This window comes from Suricata suricatta, chromosome 5, assembly GCF_006229205.1.
Source record: "Suricata suricatta isolate VVHF042 chromosome 5, meerkat_22Aug2017_6uvM2_HiC, whole genome shotgun sequence".
NCBI classification, from domain to species: Eukaryota; Metazoa; Chordata; class Mammalia; order Carnivora; family Herpestidae; genus Suricata; species Suricata suricatta.
Window position 1 is genome coordinate 9,699,298 of NC_043704.1, and position 24,432 is coordinate 9,723,729.

Here is a 24,432-nt window from a genome sequence, read left to right on the forward strand (position 1 = left end):
TTCTTTAAAAAACACAGGCATGTTGAAGCATTATCACTGTACAACTGAAACTAATATAACACTGTATGTTGACTGGAATTAAAAACTTTAAAAAAAGGCATTAATTATCATGGTTTACTATAAAAGTAATATAAATTAAACACAAATCCGCTTGGACACTGCCTTTATTATGGGAGGTGCACACTAGTCCTTTTAAAGTTGTACTTTATTATTGGAAGTTTCCAACAATTAGGGGCGCCTGGGTGGCTCAGTCAGTTAAGCATCCAACTTTGGCTCAGGTCGTGATCTCACAGTTTGTGGGTTCGAGCCCTGTGTTGGGCTCTCTGCTGACAGCTTGGAGTCTGGAGTCAGATTCTGTGTCTCCCCTGCTCAATGCCCCTCCCCCACTCACACTCTCCCTCTCTCCCAAAAAATGAATAAAAACGTTTAAAAAAATTTTAAGTTTTCAACATTAAAACAGAAAACTGAACAATGTGGTTGTTCCATTTTTGTTTTGTTTACTAAGCTAATTAGATTCCTGCAGAGAAATGGCAAACCTTCATTTAAATTAATTAATCATAAATACCCTATTAGGTACATCTATAGTAAAAATCGCTCTTCTGAAAAAATTCTAGAGACTGTGTATGCTAGACATCTTTCTTCAACCATAAAGCAGTGAAGTATTTTAAAAGAACAAATGCATATGTAAACTGTTTTAACTATATGAAATGTTTTAGTTCCGGTTTATGTTTTTAAAAAAATGTCAGTCGATTCTTCTTCAACAAAAGAAAACTAAAATACTGGATTATAAAGTTAACCAAGTCTTTATAATTCTCTTAAGACTAGAGTAGAGGGGCACCTGGGTGGCTCAGTCGGTTAAGCATCTGGCTTTGGCTCACGTCATGATCTCACGGTTCGTGAGTTCAAGCCCTGTGTCGGGCCCTGAGCTGACAGCCAGCTCAGAGCCTGGAGCCTGCTTCAGATTCTGTGTCTCCCTCTCTCTTTGACCCTCACCTGCTTGTGCTGTCTCTGTCTCTCAAAAATAAATAAAAAACATGAAAAAAAAAAAAAAGACTAGAGTAGAAAGTTTTCCTGTTTTCTCCAATCTTGAAATGATTTCCCAATTTAGGAACTTTGTTTGCCTATGGGTAAGAAAAATTCACCTGCAGAACAGCTAGATCACCGTCCACCATAAGACAGCTCATAGCAAAACTTTACCAGAACCTGCACATTACAACAGCAAACAACCTACATGTTAGACACTGAACCCCACACCATATTATGTTGAAATCAAAATGTAAATGCTTTTCAAAATGGCAAAGCCTTTATCATTTATCATAATTCCCATGTTATACATTTAAGATACATTCCTAGATCTTGTGAATAACTGCATGTGATCATTGGATTATAAAGGGTATATCCTAGGGGTACCTGGATGGCTCAGTTGGTTAAGCATCTGATCCTTGATTTTGGCTTCAGGTCATGATCTCACAGTTTATGAGATCAAGGCCCGTGTCAGGCTCTGTGCTGGGCAGTGGAGAGCCTGCTTGGGATAGCTCTCTCCCTTTCTGCCCCTCCCCTGCTCATGTTTTCTCTCAAAAAAAACTTAAAAATTAAAAACAAAATAATAAAAAGTATATCCTAAACAATTTATGCTAAACTTTGAAATTAACTTCATGCAGATGATTGCTAAATCCTCACTTCCCCTCCCTCTACCAGATTCTTAATATAAATCAGCGTGGTTACAGGAACTTAACTTGAGATAAAGAACTTTCTTTAATCTTTCAAAATGTATAAAAGAAGTTCTAAGCACACTCCAAGACTGGGTTTCCAAGAGTTCCAAAGGTCTGATAAAATCTCCCCTAAACAGATGAAAATTTAAGAATAATTAAAAGCAGGGCTCCTGGGTGGCTCAGTTGGTTGAGTGTCTGGCTTTGGCTCAGGTCATGATCTCGTGGTTCGTGGGTTCGAGCCCCACATCAGGCTCTGTGCTGAGAGCTCAGAGCCTGCAGCCTGTCTTCAGATTCTGTGTCTCCCTCTCTCTCTGACCCTCCCCTGCTCACGCTCGCTCTCTCTCTCAAAAATAAATAAATAAATAAAATTTTATAAAAAAAGAATTATTAAAAGCTATGAATGATATTCAGTCAGCCAACAATCATTTCTTCATAAAGTTAAATGTAACACACCTATCATTTTATTAGAGGCAAGTGTAAGAACAGGGAGACTTTGGGTTTTCTTTTTGCTACTGTTATTTTACAGTTAATTATACTGCTTTATTGTGCCAAAACTACGGAACGCTTCACAAATTTGTGTGTGTCCTTGTTCAGGGGCGTGCTAATCTCTGTATCACTCCAAGTTTAGTCTATGTGCTGCTCAAGCAAGCACTGAACAGGGAGTTTTTATAAAACTTAATGCATAATCCTATCCCCGAAGGGTCATACAGCAAGTCGGGAAGGTAAGATAGGAAACATTTGGAGAACAGCCACATATTAGACTTTGAGTAAGGGTTCCAATGATAGGGGCGGCTGGGTGGCTAGGTCGGTTGAGTGTCCAAAGACTTGGTTTCAGCTCAGGTCATGATCTCACGGTTCGTGGGCTCGAGTTCCCAGCCAGGCTTTGAGCGGACAGCACAGAGCCTGCTTGGGATTCTCTCTCTCCTCTCCCACCCATTGCCTCTCCTCTGCTCATGCTGTCTCTGTCTCAATAAATAAATAAACTTAAAAATAAAAAAAATTTTTTTTAAAGCATTCCAACTATAAAGTTCAGAGAAGAGATTTTTATTTGCAACTCATGATGTCTTTGAACAGATGTATATCTGATATTAAAATCATCTTTACACAGGTTTTTGGTGGAAACAGGTATTTTGGTAACCAAAAAATTATATAATCAGACTTATAAAGCATTAAATATCAATTCAGTCACCATGTGTAAGTGACACATACTAACAGAAAAAATAGAAAATCTTTTGTGTCACATTACCTTATTCCTGATTTTCTTACAAGATTCAAAATAAAAAACACTAGGTGCCAAACTAACTGGTCATGCTCTAATAATTAATACTGACACAGAAATGCTGCTTGACCAAGTAAACACAATTATAATAGGATGCCACAGAGAAGACAGCCGTATGATTCCAGAAGAGGGACCACCACCACTTTAGACTTCAAATGAGTTACCCACCCTGTGCGTACAAGGGTGCAATTTCTACTAACCTGTTCTTTTTCAAATATACTTTTCCAATTCCACAGTAGGCCAAGCAATCAAGTCCCTCATTGGGGTAGTGTTCAATCATCCTCTTAAACTGGTTTTCAGCTTCAGATAATTCCTTCAGTAGCAATAAAAATAATGATCACTTACACTACAAAAGAAAGGCTAGAACAGATTTTATCTGAAGGTTGATTCTTTTTGTAATAGTACAAACAACCCTATATCCAAAATTTTCTATGACAAAATCACACCTTCTGCATTTTATTTTCTTAGCAAATATACAGATTTTGACCAAAGGATACTCAGAGACACAATCAAAGTGATCCTGCTTCAGAATGAAACATGGGTGAGGAACTCATCAGGCAACCAACCAAATGAGCATTTACTAACACACACACAGAGGGCCCGGTACCTGCTAACACTAAAAGGTGTGAATTCATGGCACAAGGACTGATTGATGCAAATACACCATGATGTGTCTCCTAGTAAGGGCTGCTCCCCTGGGATGCTGCCACTCCAATGATGTCACCACAATGTTTTGTAGCATAAGAAAGATAAACACTCAGTCTTAAAAATAGCAAAAGCTTTACAGAGCTTAGAGTACATTCTTCTGAGAATCCTCAACAATGGAAAACTTCTGTGCTTTGAATTTTGTTTTGGAAAAAATCCAAAAGACACTTAGTTCAAGGCAATCCTGGTAACCCCATTGTGGGGAAAAAGAAATGTCACTATAAAATGGGAGTTTACTAAAGCTTTGAGGTCAGTTCCAAAGGAGGCATTCCAGAAATGTTTTAAGAGCGAGCTGTCCTGGAATAAGTAACACTGCTAACATCTGGGGCTGCCCTGAAAGACAATGTCCTTTAAATGTCCAAGTTCTGTCATCTCTGGTTTGTTTCTTAAATTAGTCTCATTAATTCAAAGTAAATCACAAATGTAGTGAACTATTTCTTCAACTTTGATAAAGCAAAACATGGTAAGATATTTATTATCACTCTGCCGAGAATAGAATTGAGATCATAAAGTCCCCTCTTCAACAATCTATTAGAAAACAGAATTAGACAGCCCTAAATGGAAGATATTCATCTGTCACATCAAGAACAAGGAGAGAGGACGGGGTGCCTGGGTGCCTCATTTGGCTAAGTGTCCATCTCCTAATTAGCTCAGGACATGATCTCACAGTTTGTGAGTTTGAGGCCCCCATCAGGCTCTGAGCTGACAGTGTGGAGTCTGCTTGAAATTCTCTCTCTCTGCCCTACCCCACCTTCAATCAATCACTCTCTCTCTCTCAAAACGAAACAAACATTAAAAACAAAGCAAAGCAAAGAAGGAAAGAAGAATCTCACAAGGAAACTGAACCCCAGACACAGTGGGTCACCGTGAGAGTGGAACATAGAAGATGGCTTGATCCTTCTTAGGTAGCAGGTATGGCTGAGCCTTCACTCAGCCAAGGGAGCTTCAAGCCCAGGTCAGTAGAAAGGATACATTATACCTGAGGCAGTTCTACAGCAATTTTGAAACTGTGACTTTTATTGAAAACTAAAAACCATGGAAAGCAAAGTGGAAAGCAAAGTGGACCCCTGAACAATGCAGGGGTCATGGGTGTTCTATGCAATTGAAAATCCAAGTGTAACTTTTGATTCCCCAAAAACTAACTTGCTAATAGTCTACTGTTGACTGGAAGTCTTACCAATAACATAAACAACGGATTAACATGTATTTTGTATGTTATATGTATTATAAACTGTGTCCTTACAATAAAATAAGCTAGAGAAAAGCAAATCGTAAGAGAAAATACATTCACAGTACTATACTGTATTTTTAAAAAATCCACACGTTAAGTGGACTCAGGCAGTTCAAACTCATGTTGTTCAGGAGTCAACTATATCATGCCGCGCAGTGCAGGTATGTGTGAACTGGGCAGGAGAGCACTGAGGGCCCTGGGTGAGGGGGACCACGCGTGCTCACACCCACACACTGACTGATGTGCTGATGGGAGGCCTGCGCTCCAGAAGACAATAACATACTTACTACCCAGAACTAACAGATCTTACCACAAAACTGAACTCTCCTTTCTTAATCTCCCCAAGCCCATTCCTTCCTGCCATTGTTAAATGCAACCATTATCTCAAACTTGATGCAGGGCAAGCCCGTGGTTTTTTTTTTTTTTTTTTCCACCTTTACAGAAGGCAGATTGTCATAAACAATATATATTATTGCTGTGTATGTTTTCCAAACTGTACCTACGTGGTTATCATAATGTCTGTCGTATTCTCTAACTTGTCTTTTTCCACTCAGCAGGTTTCTTAAACCTGTAATGATACAGTAGGTCCTTTACTTTTTATACAAGTAAAAAGTAGATTCCTACTGGTTGTCTGGCATAGCTTTTTCTAATGAGATCACAAACTAATTTTTCTTTAAAACAACAACAACACAAATTAAATAGGTATTTCAGAAAAAAATTATCAAGCCAAGTACACAGAAAGCAAGAAACCAAAGCGGCAAAACTATTTTTTACATATCTTTTAAGATGGCATATTTTAACTGTTTATCATCTCAGTTACAAATCTTACCTCAGGCTGTCCTATTCCAAGGAGAGAAATAGCAAGTCCATAGACTACTAGGACATAGTTAATCATGGCCAGGTTCAATTGCTGTCAAGAAAAATGCTCCAGTTAAAAATCTGAACATAATTTTGCCTAATTTGTGTCATACCAACCCGGTAGCTACAATAGAAAAGAAAGTGTAATAAAATCTCACTAATTGCTATGGTTGAGATAAAGACCAAACAAAATTAGAAAGTATATTTTGCAAAGACATGCAGTTACACTGAAATCAAGTATTTAAAACACAGAAGTATTATCTCAGAGTTCCCGGAAGGCATGGGTTGTGACAGGTTAGAGTAAGTGAAGTCATACTGTTTTGCACATAAATGGGTACTGATGACCGAGTAAGACATTTGCTCTCTTACAATCTTGCATAAACTATTCACCTGGCTAATTCTTTCTGGATGAAAAGATGTGACTAAAGTGAGTCCAAAACCTGACTTAGTACTTTTGTAGAAGAAGCCACGCATTCTAATGGGCACCAAGTAGAGAGCAAGGAGAGTGCATAAAGCCGGGTCGCATACTGTGTGCACCCAGAACGGCTGAATCAGAGCATCCGCTGCCTCTCACAACCCGGAGCAGACTCCGCCAATCTCACATAGGTCGAAAGTCCAGTAATCCAGGGCCGGTAAGGCCTTGGTGCTCGTCTGTGGTCACCTGAAATGCTCCTGCACTGACGCACCAGTTACAAGATGGCGATGTTACCTTTATCTTCTGAGGATCTAGACCATCAAGCAGCTCCGTGAAGGCCTGTGCGGCGCTGCGGCAGCGCTGCTCCAGCAGAGCTGTGTAGCCGTCCTGGATTAAGCTTCTTAGCATTTTCATTATATTCGCAAAATCCTGCAAACGATGAAATTCAACTTCAGTAATCCAGAGCTACATGTGTTTGGTCTGAAACTTAAGACACCGAAGTTCATCATAGGACAGTTCTATTTTATAACTGGTCATAAACCCCCAAAGCTACGCCTTACACGTTATACGTTCTCTGCCCGGCGCCATTACGGCGAAAACCCCCCGGTGTGGCTGCACCGTCTTATTTCCGTACTCCTGCTGCTGACAGGAAAGGGTGGTCCGTTCTACCCTTCATGGGTCTCAGTCCTGCTCAACTTTTCCAGACTAAACAGACAGCATTCAAAAGTTTTAACAGCACACATGGAGAACACCATCCACCATTTGGCTGAAACCAGAATTACACAAATAAGAACAAGAAACCAATTTACTGATCACTATCAGATTTTAACAACTGTCCTCGTACTCTGACACAAAGCTTAATTCTCAGCAAGCAATGAGTATTTTAATCTTTGGCTCTGCTTCTGCCTAACATGTTCTTGAACAGAACTCGATAAAATTACTGCCAGAGGTACTAGTTGGTTAAATGCAAAGGAAAAAGCATTAGAAATAAAAAACAAAAACAAAACTACTATAATGTACCTTGAAATAAAGTGAGAAAAAAACGACATCTTTGAATATATATGCGAACATACATCATATAAGTTGAATTCGAGTTTTAGTTACATGGCAATAGCTGTCACAAAAGTTCCATAAAAACTAGAGAGGCAAGACTACAAGGTTAAGCCTAGATTTCCTCACTCCTTGACGTACATGTGCACACCAGTCAGGAAAGCAGAAGATGCAAATACACATGCATATGATACTCCTCATTGTTCCTAAGAGTAAAGATCCAAAAGGAGGCCCCAGTGCACAAAGCACCGAGGAGTTTGGTCACAATTAACAAAAGCTGCCTACTGGTTTTGGTCCAAGGAGAACTTTCTCTCAGAACACACACATAAACTTCGTATTTCCTGTAGTATTTAATAAAAGCTTGAGGACAGCTATATCTATGTTAAGATACTAATTTTAAAAGTTACAGATGATGCGCTATCCCCACAAATGCTAGTTATTAGCCCTGAATGAACTGATTCCATTTCAATCTTTTTCACGTTCTAGGAAAGAGATCCATATAATGTCATGTTTCTGTTAAAAATTATTCCTCTCAGTAAATACAACAAATGATCACGGAGTCCTGAAAGCTCTGTGAGAGTAGGCAGGGTCGCAATGCCATCAAACCAATGTCTCTCATTCTTCAGGACAGACAGGGAGGGGCCTAACCAAAAGTGTGCCAAACGAACAATGGAAGGCTCAAAAATAACTATCATATTTCTTTAAATCACCTTTGATCTTTCACAGGCTGTATTTTCTATTTAAGTCTTTCATGGTTTCTAGAGTCAGTAAATCAACATAAAAATAACTGTAATTTAAAAATCTCTAACTGCTAGAAATTCTAAATTTTTAAAAATATTTTATTTATTTTTGAGAGAGAGACTGATCGTGAGTGTGGGAGGGGAAAAAGAAAGGGAGACACAATCTAAAGCAGGCTCCAGGCTCTGAGCTGTCAGCACATGGGACTCGAACTCATGGACCATGAGATCATGACTTGAGCCAAAGGTCAGACGCCCAGGCGCCCCTAACTGCCAGGAATGCTAAAGATGCTTTTAGGCAAATGATTAGAAATGTTTTTATAAACTACTTGAAACATGCTTCATTCCTTTAGTCCTTTGTAAGATATTTGTCATATATACCTAAAATAGTTAACTGAATTTTTTATATGACCCCCAGGTTTGGACAAGTATTATATTCCATGTTAATATACATTTTTTGGAGTGAAATTTAAATACAATATTCTATTTTAGAAGAAATAAAACTACGTCTACATAAAGAATTAAATGACCAAAGCAGATGCATATGAATCACATTTACCCAAAAAAGATCATCTTTCTTAATTTAGCACTACGCAGCCTACAAGTGCTTGATGCCCGAACTGTCACCGGCCATGGTTTCGTAAATTCTGGATTTCATCAAGGTTTTTACTTCTCTTGAATCAGTTTTTTTTTTTTATGCTTTTTATTTATTTTTGAGAGACAGAGAGAGACAGCTGGAGCAGGGGAGGGTCAGAGAGAGAGGGAGATACAGAATCTGAAGCAGCCTCCAGGCTCTGAGCTAGCTGTCAGCACAGAGCCCGACGCAGGGCTCGAACCCACGAACCGTGAGATCTGACCTGAGCCAAAGCCGGATGCTTAACCGACTGAGCCACCCATGGGCCCCGAATCAGTTTTTATAAGTTGGGATTTTTCTAGGATTTGTCCATTTCATCTATATATGCTTTCAAATTTCTTGGTATGAGGTCATTTATAATATGATGTATTTGTAATATTCAAGGATCTGCAATAATGCATCCTTATTCATTCTTTAAATTATCTTATGATATCTTCTTTCTTCCTTAATCAGTTTCAATACCACTGTATAAATTCCATTTATACTGGCAAAGAATCTATGGTTATCTCTGTGGACCCTTCCATTACATGTTTGTTTCCATTTCATTACTTTCTACTTTGATCTTTATTATTTCCTTCCTTTTCCTTTCTTTGGGTTTATTTGCTGTCTTTTCTCCTAGCTCCAGGAATAAATGCTTCATTTCTTAAGTTTTTTGTTCTTTTTATACATACATTTAACTTGACAATTTCCTTCAAAGTAATCTTTTAGCTGTACCCCCTCGCATTTTTTAGAAGACTCTTTCCCTTAGCTTTAGGTTTATAACAAAACTAAGGAGGTACAGAAATCTCCATCTACCTCCATGCCTCCGTATGCATACCCCACTATCAAGATCACTCATCAGAACGGTATCTTTTACATATTTTTTTTTACTGAAGTATAGTTAACATACATTATACTAATTTCAGGGGTACGACGCAGTGATTCCCAATGCTAAACATCGTGCAGGGCTCACCACCATCAGTGTAGTCACCATCTGTCATGATCCACAGTTATTACAATATTATTGACCATATTCTTCATGCTGTACCTTTCATCCCAAGGTTATTTATCTCATAACTGTGAGTTTGAACTCCTTAATCTCACCTATTTTACCCATCCTCCCGCCCTCTCCCCTCTGGCAACCACCAGTCTCTTCTCTGTATTGATGGGACTGTTTTCTGTTGTGTGTGTGTGTGTGTGTGTGTGTGTGTGTGTGTGTTCACTTGTTTTGTTTTTTAGATTCCACATAGAAGTGAAATCACATGGTATTTAACATTCTCTAACTTTTTTACTTAGTGAAATATGGTCTAGGTCCATCCATGTTGTTATGAATGGCAAGATTTTATTCTTTTTTAAGGCTAAGTAATACTCCATTGTGTGGACACTACATATTCTTTAACACAGAACAGTATACTTTTCACCAAAGACAAATTACACTGACACATCTTAATCATCCAAAGTCTATAGTTTACCACAAGACACTTGGTGTTGTACGTTCTATGGGTTTGCACAAATGCATAAGGACATACACATATCTATCATTACAATATCATACATAGAATTTTTCACTACTCTGAAAATCCTCTGTGCTCTCCCTATTCATCTTTTCACCCTTAATGTATATTTTTATTACTATTTTTTAATTTTAAAAAAGTTTATTTTTGAGAGAGACAGAGAGAGAAAGAGAGACAGAGTGCAAGCAGGGGAAGGGTAGAGAGAGAAGGAAACACAGAATCTGAAGCAGGTTCTAGGCTCCAAGCTGTCAGCACAGAGCTCAGTGCAAGGCTCAAACTACTGAACTGTAAGATCATGACATGAGCCAAAGTCAGACGCTTAACTGACTGAGCCACCCAGGCATCCCATCTTAATGTACATTTTAAAATTACTTACTAAATACCACAGAAAGAATTTTATACACAAAGTTATCTGATTATAGTTAAATCATTCAAAGAATACAAAGTTTACTCTTTGACAGCTTTAAGGTAGGCTAATAAAACTGCTAGTGCTTAAGCCTTTTAAAATAATTAAAATCTTCTTAAAATATTATCTTAAAAGTTAAAACTTTGAAAATCAAAGGATTCCAAATCTTTAAATCTTTGGGAACCAAACAATTGCCGGTGAAAGTAATGATCAAGTTTGGGCACCTGAGTGGCTCAGTTAAGCATCTGACTCTTGATTTCAGCCCATGATCAGGTCATGATCTCACAGTTCAGGAGACCAAGCCCTGTGTAGGGCTCTGTGCTGACAGCAAGGAGTCTGCTTGGGATTCTCTCTCTCCCTCTAGCTCTGTCCCTCCCCCTTGCTCTCTCTCTCAAAATAAATAAAGACTTAGCAAGTTAATATATGAATTAGTGATAGTTTTGTTTTTAGCAGTCATGTAAAAAGTTATATGTCTATAACTTAAATTATAAAAAATAAATCTTAGAGATAATGATTAGACTTAAATTATGTGAAAAATATTTTGTTCAAAGACTTTGCTTTTTATATTAGAAATAAGCCTTTTCTTGGGGCGCCTGGGTGGCTCAGTTGGTTACGCACCAGACTTCGGCTCAGGTCATGATTTCACAGTTCATGTCTATGTTGACAGCTTTAGAGCCTGGAGCCTGCTTCAGATTCTGTGTCTCCTTTTCTCTCTGCTCCTCCCCTGCTCACGCTGTGTGTCTCTCTCTCTCTTTCAAAAATAAATAAACATTAAAAAAATTAAAAAATAAAAATAAATAAGCCTTTTCCTTTACCTGGTGTGCAGCTCTGGAAGATTTAGAAAACTGTTTTTCCAAGATGTTTTTCCAATCTACTGGTAAACTCTCCTGTGAACTAGAACTAAAAGAGAAAAGTTTTGAGTTATTTTAAAATAAAACACTTCTGCTTATACAAAGAAAAGAATATTTGCTAAAAGCCATGTTTTAAAAACTGAAATATAGGTGACATACAATGTTATATTCGCTTCAGGCACACAACACGGTGATATAACAATTCTATCCATTACACAACACTCACCACGATAAGTGCACTTACCACTTGTCACCATACAACATTATTACAGTATTACTGATTACATTTCCTATCCTATACTTTTTATCTCCATGTTGAAGTCATTTCAAACACTGAATAAATGGAGAGTCACAAATTCCTACACAGAAATACTACCAAGAGGGCAATTCTCCCCAAATTAATCTCTAAATACAAGGACATCTCAATAAAATCCCTGTAACACTGGAGGTGGAGGGGGACCAGAAGTATTGGTTATAAAGATGATATGGAAGACAAAGAAAAGAAAGAAATTGGGGGAATTTATGATTATCAAAAGTTATTACAAATCTACAGCCATCAATAACAACATAGCCTTGAAACCAGAAATGTGCCCAAACATGCTCCATCTCCTAGGAAAATCTAATAATATGATACAACTGTTTAAGAAAGTCTGACTTCAAATGCTGGTGCGGGTAAGGAAGATTCAGATACTCTGGGTGTTTTCTGACAGTAAACAGCTGTCATTTTGCCATACCAATTCTCCAACACAGAGTGTCCAATAATTCAATTCTATTTTGACATCAACTCGAGTTAAACAGGCCCCAGAGGTCAAAGGCTCAGTCCCACAAAACTGATCCCACATCAGACTCAATGCCCTTCCCCATACTGTCAGCCACAGAGAGGCGCTCAGGCTCCCCACTACGGCCTGGCAGGTTACAAACTCAAAGGTTTCTGTGACCCTCCCTCAGGTTCAACAATTCCCTAGAATGACTCACAGGCCTCAGAAAAGGTTACTTTACTATCACTACTAGCTTATTACATAGGCCGTGGCTCACAGTGGCCCATGGAAGAGCTGTGCAGGAGGGTTTGGGGTGCTGCACAGGAAGGTTCGCCACCCCAAGCCAACTTCTCGGCACCTCCGTGTGCTCAGCAACCCAGAAGCCCCTGTAGTCCCAATGGTCTTAGAGGCTTCTACTAAGGTTATTACATAACCTTATTACATAAACGTGAATGATTATATACTAGTCAATGATGACTGAACTCAATTTCCTGCTCCCACCCCCTGGCTGGAGATCAGGGGGTGGAGCTGAGAGTTCCAGCTGTCCAGTCCCAAGCTTGCTCTTTCCGTGACCAAACCCGACCCTGCAGGTAGGGGCCCAGCCCGAAGTCATCTTAGTTTAAACTCAGGTAAGGTAGAGAGGAGCTTGTTAGGAATAACACAAGATTCTCTTTTCACTTCAAAAGTTCCAAGGATCAGGGCGCCCGGGTGGCTCTGTCAGTTAAGCGTCCGGCTTCTGCTCAGGTCATGATCTCACAGTTCGTGCGTTCCAGGCCCACATCAGGCTCAGTGCTGACAGCTAGCTCAGAGCCTGCAGCCTGCTTCGGATTCTGTGTCCTCCTCTCCTCTGACCCTCCCCTGCTCGCACTGTCTCTCTCCGTCTCTCAAAAATAAATAAAAAACATTAAAAAAAAAATTTTTTTTAAAGTTCCAAGGATCTTAGGTGCTCTATGCCAAAAACTAAGGACAAAGACCAAATATATACATATTTATTAATTATATCACACCCTCCCACAGCTGAGTAGGAGTTCTGAACAGTACTCATTTCCTAGGACAATTTGGCAGCTTCTATCAAAGTTAAAATTACACATTCCCTTTGAGCAATTCTACTCTAGAAATTTCTTCTTCAAATATACATCTATAGTGTGAAATATCCTACGGCCATAAAAATGAAGGATGTAGAGCTCCATGATCTGATATTTGAAAAAGATTTTTAAAAAAGCAAGATATAGGCCAGAATGGTCTTAACAACAATGAAAATACTGATAACAAAAATGACAGTTCAGGTTACTAAGCATTTACCATGTTCCAGGGCCCCAAGTGTTTCATGTAATTATCCTACTTAATCATTAAATAAGCCCATGAAATAGACATAATCAAGTAAGACTTCAATTTGAAAATAAAAACAAACTATCAAAAAATAACAGAACAGTTTAAGATTTTAACTGTGCATTTAAAGAACAACCCTGTATGTTTTTGGTTTCTTTTGAGAGTTAAAGGGAGGGGGGGAAGGGGAAGACTCAGGATTTTTCTACAGAGTAACACAGTATCTATGCCCTTGCTTTAAATTTGATTTTTGTAGCAGCATTAAAAAATGGTCATTTTTTAAATTGGACTTTACTAATTTCACTATTAGCTCAACAAAGATTGAGCCAAAAGAAAAGATTCTCTTGCTTTGATACTCAAATCCTTCTCCTTGAAACACCTATCAAGGTATCAGCCTTCAATGAAGAGAGAGCCAACACCTGGGGTGGCTGTGGCAGAAATGGGGGTCTCCAGGGTCGCTTTCATTGACTTCATGCATGAACTTCTGTATCCACTGCAAAGTTTACAAGCTCACTAATCTGTATCTTTGCAGGTAATGGGGGGTTAACTGTAAAGACAGGTGGCAAGAGTTCCTACTGTAAATCTGGGGGAGGGGATATTCGGTAGAACTCATTTTACAGGTAGTCGCTTTATTAGTGAACACTTTCCTTTAATGACAGCCACTCGAAAGGGCCCCTGAACATACACATACCCATGCCTGTGTATGCAGAGTAAGCTTCCAGGTGGCCAAGGACTTGTTAACACTGAGTACCTTACGAAGCCACCTGAGAAGCAATTGTGGAAAAGGTGAAATAAGGTGAGTGGGGAGAAAGTGTAATTTTCACTTCATATTTCTGTGAATATTTTTTCTTCTTATGAGCATATTTTTTGAGATATCTAAGAATTAACATTACTATATCTCATATTATATGACTTTCAGACATTACTAACATTCAGGATTAATAATACTTTAGTCAAAAATGACACTTGCCTAAAGACTGCCTTTGATATTTGAAAGGGATTTTAGTACTCATCATAGCAACTCCTTGAAAGAGACACCCTCCCGCCCTTTCTTTTTTCTTAAGAGGAGACTATTGGGGGGGGGGGATCCTAGATAAACATACCTGAACTTCTCCAATTCATTGTTTCGAGATTTTTGTTTTCCTTTATATTTTGGAGGCTGATCTGTAAATACAAAATATTTGTTCCTGAAATCTGCACACAACAATCAACAAGCCTGAAAGCAAATCAATTAAAAATATCTATATTGGAACAGGAAAGCAAAGCAAGCAGTATTTTATGTGAGTGTAACTACAAACAGGTAAAGAAACAGCTAAGATGATTTCTGTCTATATATGCTACAAAATTATTGTGAACATAAATTACAAGGACATTATTGAGGCCGACAACAGAGAGATGTAGGCCACAGTTCCCCTTCCCAGGTAATTCATAATCAGATGGGAAGAAAAGACAGTCACCAGAATTATACAACAATCGCTTTTAGGAATAAAAGAAAATACAGCATGTTGTTATTGATGTATTAATTCCATGTTAACTGGTCTTGTAACTCATAGAAATGGAAATCACTTAAAGTTGAGTATCTGGAAAAAACACTAATGGGAATGCAGCATTCATATTTAGCTTTAAAAAACAAATGGGATTTGGATAGGATGGGCCGAACTCAAGAATGACATTCACTTTAAGAGACAATAAGTAAATCTGTGTGATCTGGTGAGTTGGGTAAGAAGAAAAGGTTGGAAAGGGGCTACAAAGGTCAGCTGGAGTGAGCGGTCACAGGTCCTTTGCTTCTAATTCTGGAGCTGTGTGAGTCCACCTTTGACCCACAGGCTAGAGGGTAGGAACCACTGTGTGCTTCGGAGCAGGGAGGGAAATGCACAAAGATGTGCACAGCACAGCAACAGGGACAGGGCGTATGTGATGGAAGCTTTGGTCAGAGACAGCAGAGGCCACGTCGGAACCTAGGTTTAAGGGGGAATGAGAGCTGAAGTGGCTTGAGTGGCCTCAGAAAACACAAGAGGCTTCCAGAAAGGCAGAAGAGTTCTAGTTTGATTCCTCCTGTCCGAATTTAGGACAAATCTACATAGCCCTCACCCTATGACCTCAATTTCTTCGAATGAATACAGATGCTGAAGTGTAGGTGGTATTTAAATTATCCACTTAAAAATGTGCTAATAATAACAGCCTATGAAAAATCAGTAAGTGAAAAGGTGTTTTCCAAAAGAAAAGTTTTGTTCTCAAAGATTTTTCATGTGCTATAGAGTCACATCAGGTAAGACAATCACCCGAGTCTCCCTCTTTATCCTTCTCCAATGTGCCAACCAAATGGAAACGGCCAGCAGTCAACAACTGGGTATGTGGCATCGGAGCCTAAGAAACAACAGAACTTCAGGGAAAAAAGACAGACATGGCTGCCAGAAGCAGAAAACAAATGAACCGAAGACAAGAAAAAGGAAAAGAGGGCAGCAGGATCACGAACTACGTCACTAATCTCACCACAATAACCTGGAAGAAGCGTGTGAAAGCCTGGGACAAAGAGAAATCTGTATCAAACAAGCAAAAAAATCTGTATTTTCTTAAGCTCTGTTTTAAAAGGCAGGGAAGCATATAATCTACTCCAGAATGATTTTCAACAAAATCCGGTCATACGAAGGGAGACGGAGAAATAAACCAAGTGTGAATGCTGGGTGTTGGTGCACGTATGTTTCCTAGAGGCATAAACAAACATACTCACTAAGCACATACAAGTTAAAATAATCTAGTATCGGCCTAAAGCATCCATTCCCAACATCACCCCCAACAGGGTGAAAACCAGTTATTAGGAGATGAAAAAAATCTAACTTTTTTCATAAGTAAAGCACAGATGTACATACAGGACATAAACAGATACAGAGTATCCATGGCAGGAGGGCAAATAGAAAAAAAGAAGTCTAGAAAGCCTCCTGGGCCGTGGAGGGTGGGGTGGGGTGGGTAATGAAATTGAAGTTGAAAGACACTGGCCTAATGGGAATCAGGTAGTAGGTGCAGAGGAGTTTCATCCTTCCTCTTATGTGGATTTCCAAAACTACATTTATTCAATAATATGAAAAGTCTGAGCACTAATTTCAAGTAAATACTCAATGTTTTCTTAACATAGAAACGTTATAAAGTAAAAGAGAACAAAAGCAAATATAAGTGAGGGACGTACACACGTTAGGGTATGGAAGTTTAGGAACGCCACGTTAATTGAGCAAAAACTTAAATAAGAAACTTACTTGATGGTGGCAGAAATTCAGGATGACAGTCACAATCTTCTACCTTCAAAGCTTCATCTCCCACCTAACCATGAAAATAAAATTAGTGAGATTAAAAACATATATAGACATGAAGAATTCAATAGCTAAATTAATAAAACAGAACAGGATTTACCCAAGTGCTTAAAATAACTAGCTGGTTATTAGGCCTAAACAAATGAACAAACAAAATGACCATTCTATTTCCCACACCTGGCACGGTGCCGGGCAGGTCTGTTCAAGAAGTGTACTGGACAAATTCTCCTGGATCTTTCCTTACGCTCCTCTCCCTCTGAGATCTTCAAGATTAACAGTAAAAGGACTGTACAGGGAGCTGGAAAACTCCCTTCAATGCCTACTAGCCACCTACCCCAAAACACTATTTTCCTCTTTTCCTCTCAAATCCTAGGAAGAGATATTAACGTGGACTTGGTAATAACCGCTGAGTTTTTAATATACTATGCTCAGAAGAAAACGGAGATACAGACAATCTGGGATGCTGAGCACAGGGCAGACGGGAAGGCCTAGCGGTGCCCTCACAACCCATCAGGCCCGGTGCTGGTGCGCACAGCAGGGAATCAAGGCCGGGACCGCTGCTGGGAAGCACAACAGAGGCTGCAGAAATGCCTCGGGCAGAGATGGGGATGGCAGGCCGCCCCGGCCCAAGGTAATACTAGCTGAGCCAGTGGGCAGGCTGGTGTGATGCCAGAGGCCAAGGAGATTACAAAGAGGAAAAGAAAAATCCAAAGCAGTATAAGCAGTGGGGTGACGTGGCCACCAGACCTCCCTGCCACTCATCCCCAAGTGGCTGTCTGACTGAGTGACATGCAAGGCAGGAAAAGCAATACAGGGAGAACTTATCCATGAGGGACAATGAAATTTAGAAAAAAACATTTTGAAGACACACAAATATGATTTCAAAAGAAACTTTGACATTGAAATATCTTCTTAATGTAGCTGAAGGAGATGGCTGGAATATTTATTAAAAGAGAAAAGTTTAAAAAGGAAAGAAACTCATTCTCTTGATATCAAGAGGCAAAAAGGGATTCATGCCACCAAAATATTTAGCTTCCGTTATCACCAAAATATTACTATAAAAACATGAGACTTTCTAAACTTGAAATTAATCTAATCTTAGCTGAACTTACCTTTAGATTCTGATTACCACCGTTTGCCATTTCGTGCTTACTTTTTCTGGGATCTTTTTCAGTTTCCACAAAGTTAAGAGAAGTAGTAAATGCAGGTGCTGATAAACTAGGTATGTAGGCCCTGAATGGGAAATAAAAGAAAAAATAAATTTTTTTCTACTGATTAGCATGCATTTTTAAAAATAATTTTTTAAACTATTTACTTATTTTGGGGAGAACACAAGCGGCTGAGGGGCAGAGAATCAGAAGCCAGCTCTGTGCGACAGGCTGACAGCAGTGAGTCCAATGTGGGACTCGAACTCACGAACTGCAATTGCGATCATGACCTGAGCTGAGGTCGGACACTTAACCAACTGAGCCACCAGGTGTCCCTGATTAGCATGAATTTTTAAAAAGTTATCCTTCAAACAAACAAGTTTTAGCCACTTTTACCTTTGTTACCCTATAAGCATGGTAATACTGTTTTAGAAAGGATCTACCTCTGAGACTGGGCTTTATACATAAATGTTATTTTCAATTTGGCAGGAAAAACTCAAAATAGATTAAGAACAGTTCAGTAACGTATTGTGGTTTCTAATATCCAAGTAAGTCTCCCTGTTCTAAATTTAACAGCTTCAATATCTTAGGTCTCTAAAGTTTGTGGGGAAAAAGCGTAATCTCTTTTAATTGGCCAGGAACAAATGTAGAACCCTGACTGCTATGTGCTTGCTTGTGAGCATACTCAAATCTGCCTGTCATCTAGTTCTTTTTTTTAATATAGTTTATTGTCAAGCTGGTTTCCATATAACACCCAGTGCTCATCCCAACAAGTGCCCTTCTCCATGACCACCACCCATTTCCCCCTCTCCCAACCCCCATCAGCCCTGTGTGGTCTCAGTATTTAAGATTATGGTTTCCCTCCTTCCTTCTCCTTAACTCTTTTTCCCCCTTCCCTTCCCCTATGGTCCTCTGTTAAGTTTCTACTGTTCCACATATGAATGAAAAGGTATGATATCTGTCTTTCTCTGCCTGACTTATTTCACTTAGCAGAATACCCTCGACTTCCATCCACCTTGCTACAAATGGCCAGAATTCATTCTTTCTCATTGCCACGTAGTACTCCATTGTATATATAAACCACATCTTCTTATCCATTCATCAGTTGATGGACATTCAGGCTCTTTCCATAATTTGGCTACTGTTGAAAGTGCTGCTATCAACATTGGGGTACGTGTGCCCCTATGCATCAGCACTCCTGTATCCCTTGGGTAAATCCCTAGCAGTGCTATTGCTGGGTCATAGGATAGTTGTATTGTTAATTTTTTGAGGAACCTCCAGACTGTTTTCCAGAGCGGCTGCACCAGTTTACGTTCCCACCACCAGCATAAGAGGGTTCCCAGTTCTCCACATCCTCACCCGCATCTACAGTCTTTTGATTTGTCCATTTTAGCCACTCTGACCAGCGTGAGGTGGTATCTCAGTGTGGTTTTGATTTGTTTGTCCCTGATGATGAGTGATGTTGAGCATTGTTTCATGTGTCTGTTTGCCTGTTGCCTATTCCTAACAGAAAGTGTCTCAGCCTTTGAAAAGATACTGGGAAGCCGAAGGCAGATGTTTCCAGGACAGCAGCTGACAGTTAAAGGTACAGACTGTCCCTACTCTCTGCTGCCAGCATCATCACTACAAAAACGGTACCTATCCCAGTCCAGTGACATGCAAGTAACGTTACGTTGCTCTTTTCCCCTAGGCTTAGGCGATGGATCTCCCATAAATACATATGCAAATGGTTCAGTAAAACAGCCTACAAGACAAATGTGACAATTCACAGGTCACCTGATCTTAGGACTCAAACCCCTCTCCTTCTCCTCCCCAACTGTACTGTGGTTGCCGTTAGCTACAAAGCGTTATACACAGTGATTCTTAAATTTACAAGGCAAAGCCATCCCAAGTAACAGCTACAGATCTGAGTGACATTAACTCACCTGCTTTCGTAAAAGGCTTTAATTGGATTCCTAGATGGTGTTCGACCTACAACATTCAATCACACACATACATAGTAATCAGTGGATTAGCAACACATACTTTAAAGAGATTTCAAATTTCCTTTAAACTGACAGTAAGAGCATCAAATTTATAGAACTGAAAAATAGAAACCTAAGTAATTTTACATTTCCAGATGTTTTTAGTTTTAGGATGGTTTCAGCAAAATGTTACACAGCCTTATTTGACATCCCATTACATGTGATCACTGACTAGAGGCAGCAGTCTATACACATCTGATCCAGAGATGGTACCTGTCTCCGAGGAGCTCACAATCTTATAATCATGTTCTGTTGGACAATAACATCTCAGCTCAACTTCCTAAGACATTAAATACCGAAAGAAGAAAAAACAGGAAAGACCTATATGCTGAAAGTAAAGAGTAAGGGAATTTCGGGCATTGGAGAATACAAAATCACTTCGGAGAGAAAACGAGAGAATGAAAATCTGGAATTCCTAGTCCACACAGCTGATTTCTGGTATGCATATTTATCCCATACAGATATATATATGCATATATGGTCAGCATGCTATAGTATGAACCATGGACTTGTTGCAAAAATATCAAACAACTCTACTGAAGGATCCTTTCTTTAGGAAGTAACTGTAATAATGGAAGGAAAATTTTTAAACAATCTTGTTTCAGAAGGCTTCACTTTATTCAAAATCTACAGAAGACTAAATAATAATTTGTTGTCTGTTTCAAATAAAAGATACAAATCATTTGTAATTACCTAATGGGATATAACACTAATGTACTTCTACACAGACAGAAATGGAAAACTTAAGTGACTTGACCAACAAAGCATAACAAAGTAAGTATGAATCACCTGAGAATTGATTTACGGTCCTCCATTAATCCAAGAAACCCACCTTCAAAAGTTTTAAAGGGAATTCGATTGTAACCAAAGAATCTTAGGTGAAATACCTTGCAGGTCTTCTATTTGTTTTTGTAACTTTACATGCTGCTGAATTAGATCCTTGATTCCCTCAGGGTCATTTTTACAGAGTTTTTGAGCTTTTATGTTTGCTTGCAGGGCCCAGTCATATTCCCCCAGCATAGAAAGAGCAGCACAATAACGATAATGACCCTGTTCCAAAAGATAAATTTAATTTTTTCTCAAAAATATGCTTAAGTTAAAGAAAATAGATAAGGAAAAATATTTTGCTTGAAAACTAATTACTAAAAATGTTAGATTAGGGCCCTATCAATGAAAAATTTTTTAAAATCTTAATACCTCTAAGAATATAAAACTACTTAAAATGAGCTAAAGCGAAAAGTTATGAATAGTATTTGTAACAATTTTAACTAGAGATCAGTATTTTTGTTTAAGAGATTTTTATGTCCCAAAGAAAATAATTTAACCTTTATTATATTTTACTAGTGAAGAATGAAATATTTTGTGCCAAATAAAGTACATAAAAACATTCATTATGAGTAACTTAATTTTTTCTCTAAATATTTTAAGGCAATAATAGTCTCTAAGTCACTACACTCGCTACCCTTTGGAAATCACACAGATTTCAGAGCTAGAAGAAAATGTGCGCTCATACCGTAGTTCTGCAACCCCTCTGAGAGCATGGCTACAGGTTAGGGGTGCGCCCAGGCTAGAGCTTCCATCCACCTCTCTCAAACAGCTTTTCATTATTTTATCTCTAAGTGTAGTTCTTGGCTTGAATAAAAGGTCCAAAAACTGCGGATTTACTCAATTTCAATGATCAGGGCTTTCTGTTTTGTTTTGTTTGCTACAGAGCCACAGTCTTGGCTAGCCCCACGTATGGATTTTGGGAAATCTATATCAAGGATGAACATTTTAATCTAGAAAGCTAATATTACCAAACTTGGGGCTAACTCAACCGCCCCCTCTTCTAGCTACTCACGGACTGAACTCCTGTTGTAGGTACGGTGTCTCCCCTTGGGAATGGACTTCAGTGAAAGAGGCTAGAAACTGCCCTGATGGCACACTTATGAAGAGGAAAACCAAAGAATCCTGACCTTCTGACTCCGGGCCCAGAGCTCTCTGCTTCTTACCCCACATTTTACAAAGAACATTCTCATTCTTTAAGAAACTACTAAATCAGAGATTAATGGACCCTTTTAAGAAAGATGAACCTTTTCACTAAAAAAGACCAGAATAAAGGTCCCATGAGGACCTTTGTTTACGCAGGTTCGATGCATATATAATCCTGCTCTGGTGCACCAACCCAATCTGTGAGTTCTGAAGCATTTTTATAGCTAGACTATTTAGGCTCAGATTAAAAATCCCAATTCTGATTCCATTTGCTTAAACTCTGCTTTTCCTCAAAAGGCAGATGAAGACAGAGCTCCCAGATACGCCACAGGACCAAAATCCTATCCCCTAGGAATATTCCAACTTCGAAATTTAGATGACTGCATAAAAATTCACAGCATAAGAGATTATGAGATTATCAACTCTATCTGCTAAATGTATAAAAAACACCTTCTCTTTCTCTTATTCACAACCTGGCCCTCCAAGCGTCCTCCTCTTTTGCTGGGTCCTCTTCCCAAACTCTGTAAAACCTAGTATAATGTCTATTGTTTGAGAAAGCAGTTTATTCAGATCCCACTGCTCTAGTTATGTGACTGAAGCTTAAATGTATCTCAGAGAGTTTCCTGAACCCAATTACAATACAAAGTCTGGCTCCTCTCTGACACTACCTCACTGCGTATCACATACATATAAATCCTCTGTTGTTCATCTGCCCAGCAGCCCCGTTTTGGGTGCCACCATGTCCCTACTCTGTATTGTAATGGCAGGCCTGGGACTAGTGCTCCAGCTCAACAATAAACAGCGAGAAGCGCAGCTGTGACCCAGGAGACTGACCAATCGAAATGCACCATCTTCCAGGTTGTAGGATCGATCCACTGGTGGGCACATGGCTCTATCAGGATCAGGCTGAGGCATCCCTCAGGTGTACTACATAGATATTAAAAGAGGTTCTCTTTTCCACTAGAATTAACAGTTATTAAGGAAATCAGCTTGGGGCTCCCACTACGTGGTAAAAGTCATTTTCAAAATGAAGCCAGGAGAGCCTACGCTCTAATTACCACTTCTGCTCAAGATACAGTAACAGAGATCTGGATTCACGCTCTTCCCTCAAACAAACAAGGACAAAATACGTGAAGTAAAGGTTTGCGGACTCTGAATACCAGGCAACAAAAGACCGTGATCCCTGAGACCTAAGAAACACACCGCACAAGCCCTACGACTGCTCCGCCTTGCTGAACGGAGTTTCTAAGCCACGGCACAGGAGAAGGCACCTGGGCAGGGACCGCAGTCTCACATCAGGAGACAGTGCAAATTCACAGGGCGGTGGACCAGAGAGGAGACTGCTCCACAGAGAATCCCAGAGATCCTTACATGGTCCACCTGCGTTGAGTCTTCAGTTGAGTACTAGTCAGCACATACATGTAGGGCAACGACCCCAAACCCAAATCAGGGAAAGAATCACTTAAAAGCCTAAAAGGAAAGACTAGTCAGCACTCACACAGGGCCAGGAATAAGTCCTGTTTCCACCAGCCAGCGTGGAAAGCATCGTAATTCAGAGAATGACAGGTAGAGTCCTCAGAACAATTTTGCCCCAGTTGTGAAGAAAAAGATAGCTCTTGACCAAATACCACTATGGTGCTACCTAAAAAAGCTGAAATCAAGACTCCAAAGAATTACACTGTTCCCAAGTAACTTTAATGTATCCAAAACAAAGCTCAAAAATATTTAAAAATACACAAAAATATCAGTGACAAACAAGGCAAAATTCACAACGTCTTATATCCAATAAAAAATTACTAGATCTGCAAAGAAGGAAAAGTGATCTATAAGGAAGAGAAAAAAAAGTCAGTTGAAAATACCTCAGAAATGACTTAGATGATAGTATTAGTAGATAAGAACATTAGAACCGTTATTATAAGCATATTCCATATGCTCAAGAAGCCAAAAGAAAGACTGAACATATTAAAATGTGAAATGTGAAATATTTAAGAAATACTAAAAATGAAATTCCAAAGATGAAAGTTATAGCATTTAAGATGAAAAATACATCAGATGAAAATTGGGGCAGATTAGACACTGCAGAAGAAAAAATTCAAGGAACTCTGTACAGCAACAGAATCTACCCAAAAAGAAAGAATGAAAAGAGAGAAAAGACTGAACATGAAGCTAACACACAGGAAAGCAAAACTGAGAAACAGGAAGAAAAATGTATGTAGACCTGGATCCAGCCATGCCTGAAGCTGATCCCTAGACTTCTCAATTACATGACCCAACTACTTGGGCCAAATCGGAGTTAGATTTGGTCACTCACAAAAATAAACCCCCTCAATTTTAAAAGGTTCTTGTGGGCATCTGTGAGGCTACTGGTTTGTATGCTATGTAACAATATCAAAAGACAATGCATAGAGATTGTTGACAAATGTCTGTTTACTATAAAACTTCTCATTCTTTGGGATACAACGATATGCCCTCTCTTAAGGTTGAAAGCATGTGTAGAACAGTTGACATTTTACCAGTCTTCTCCATCTG

General features: G+C 39.1%; 1 protein-coding gene, 1 long non-coding RNA gene and 1 other non-coding gene across 8 annotated transcripts in view; 1 reads left to right on the forward strand and 2 right to left on the reverse strand.

Moving 5' to 3' along the window:
• Positions 1–15,844, forward strand: part of LOC115291497 — a 73,687-nt gene extending 57,843 nt beyond the window's left edge. The window contains exon 3 of the long non-coding RNA XR_003908488.1: positions 15,792–15,844. This is a non-coding gene — a long non-coding RNA (uncharacterized LOC115291497). The remainder of the gene's footprint in view (positions 1–15,791) is intronic.
• Positions 1–24,432, reverse strand: part of TTC3 (tetratricopeptide repeat domain 3) — a 115,406-nt gene that overhangs the window by 52,700 nt on the left and 38,274 nt on the right. For all 6 annotated transcript variants that reach the window (XM_029938971.1, XM_029938970.1, XM_029938975.1 and 3 more), the window contains 9 exons: positions 20,820–20,982; positions 19,834–19,879; positions 17,873–17,993; positions 16,707–16,770; positions 14,559–14,619; positions 11,336–11,420; positions 6,495–6,629; positions 5,757–5,837; positions 3,192–3,304 (listed from right to left, as the gene is read on the reverse strand). In XM_029938971.1, the coding sequence (XP_029794831.1) occupies positions 3,192–3,304; positions 5,757–5,837; positions 6,495–6,629; positions 11,336–11,420; positions 14,559–14,619; positions 16,707–16,770; positions 17,873–17,993; positions 19,834–19,879; positions 20,820–20,982 (869 nt within the window). The remainder of the gene's footprint in view (positions 1–3,191; positions 3,305–5,756; positions 5,838–6,494; positions 6,630–11,335; positions 11,421–14,558; positions 14,620–16,706; positions 16,771–17,872; positions 17,994–19,833; positions 19,880–20,819; positions 20,983–24,432) is intronic.
• On the reverse strand, positions 2,263–2,364 carry LOC115293055. Its single transcript, XR_003909319.1, has one exon. It is a non-coding gene; the product is annotated as a U6 spliceosomal RNA (small nuclear RNA).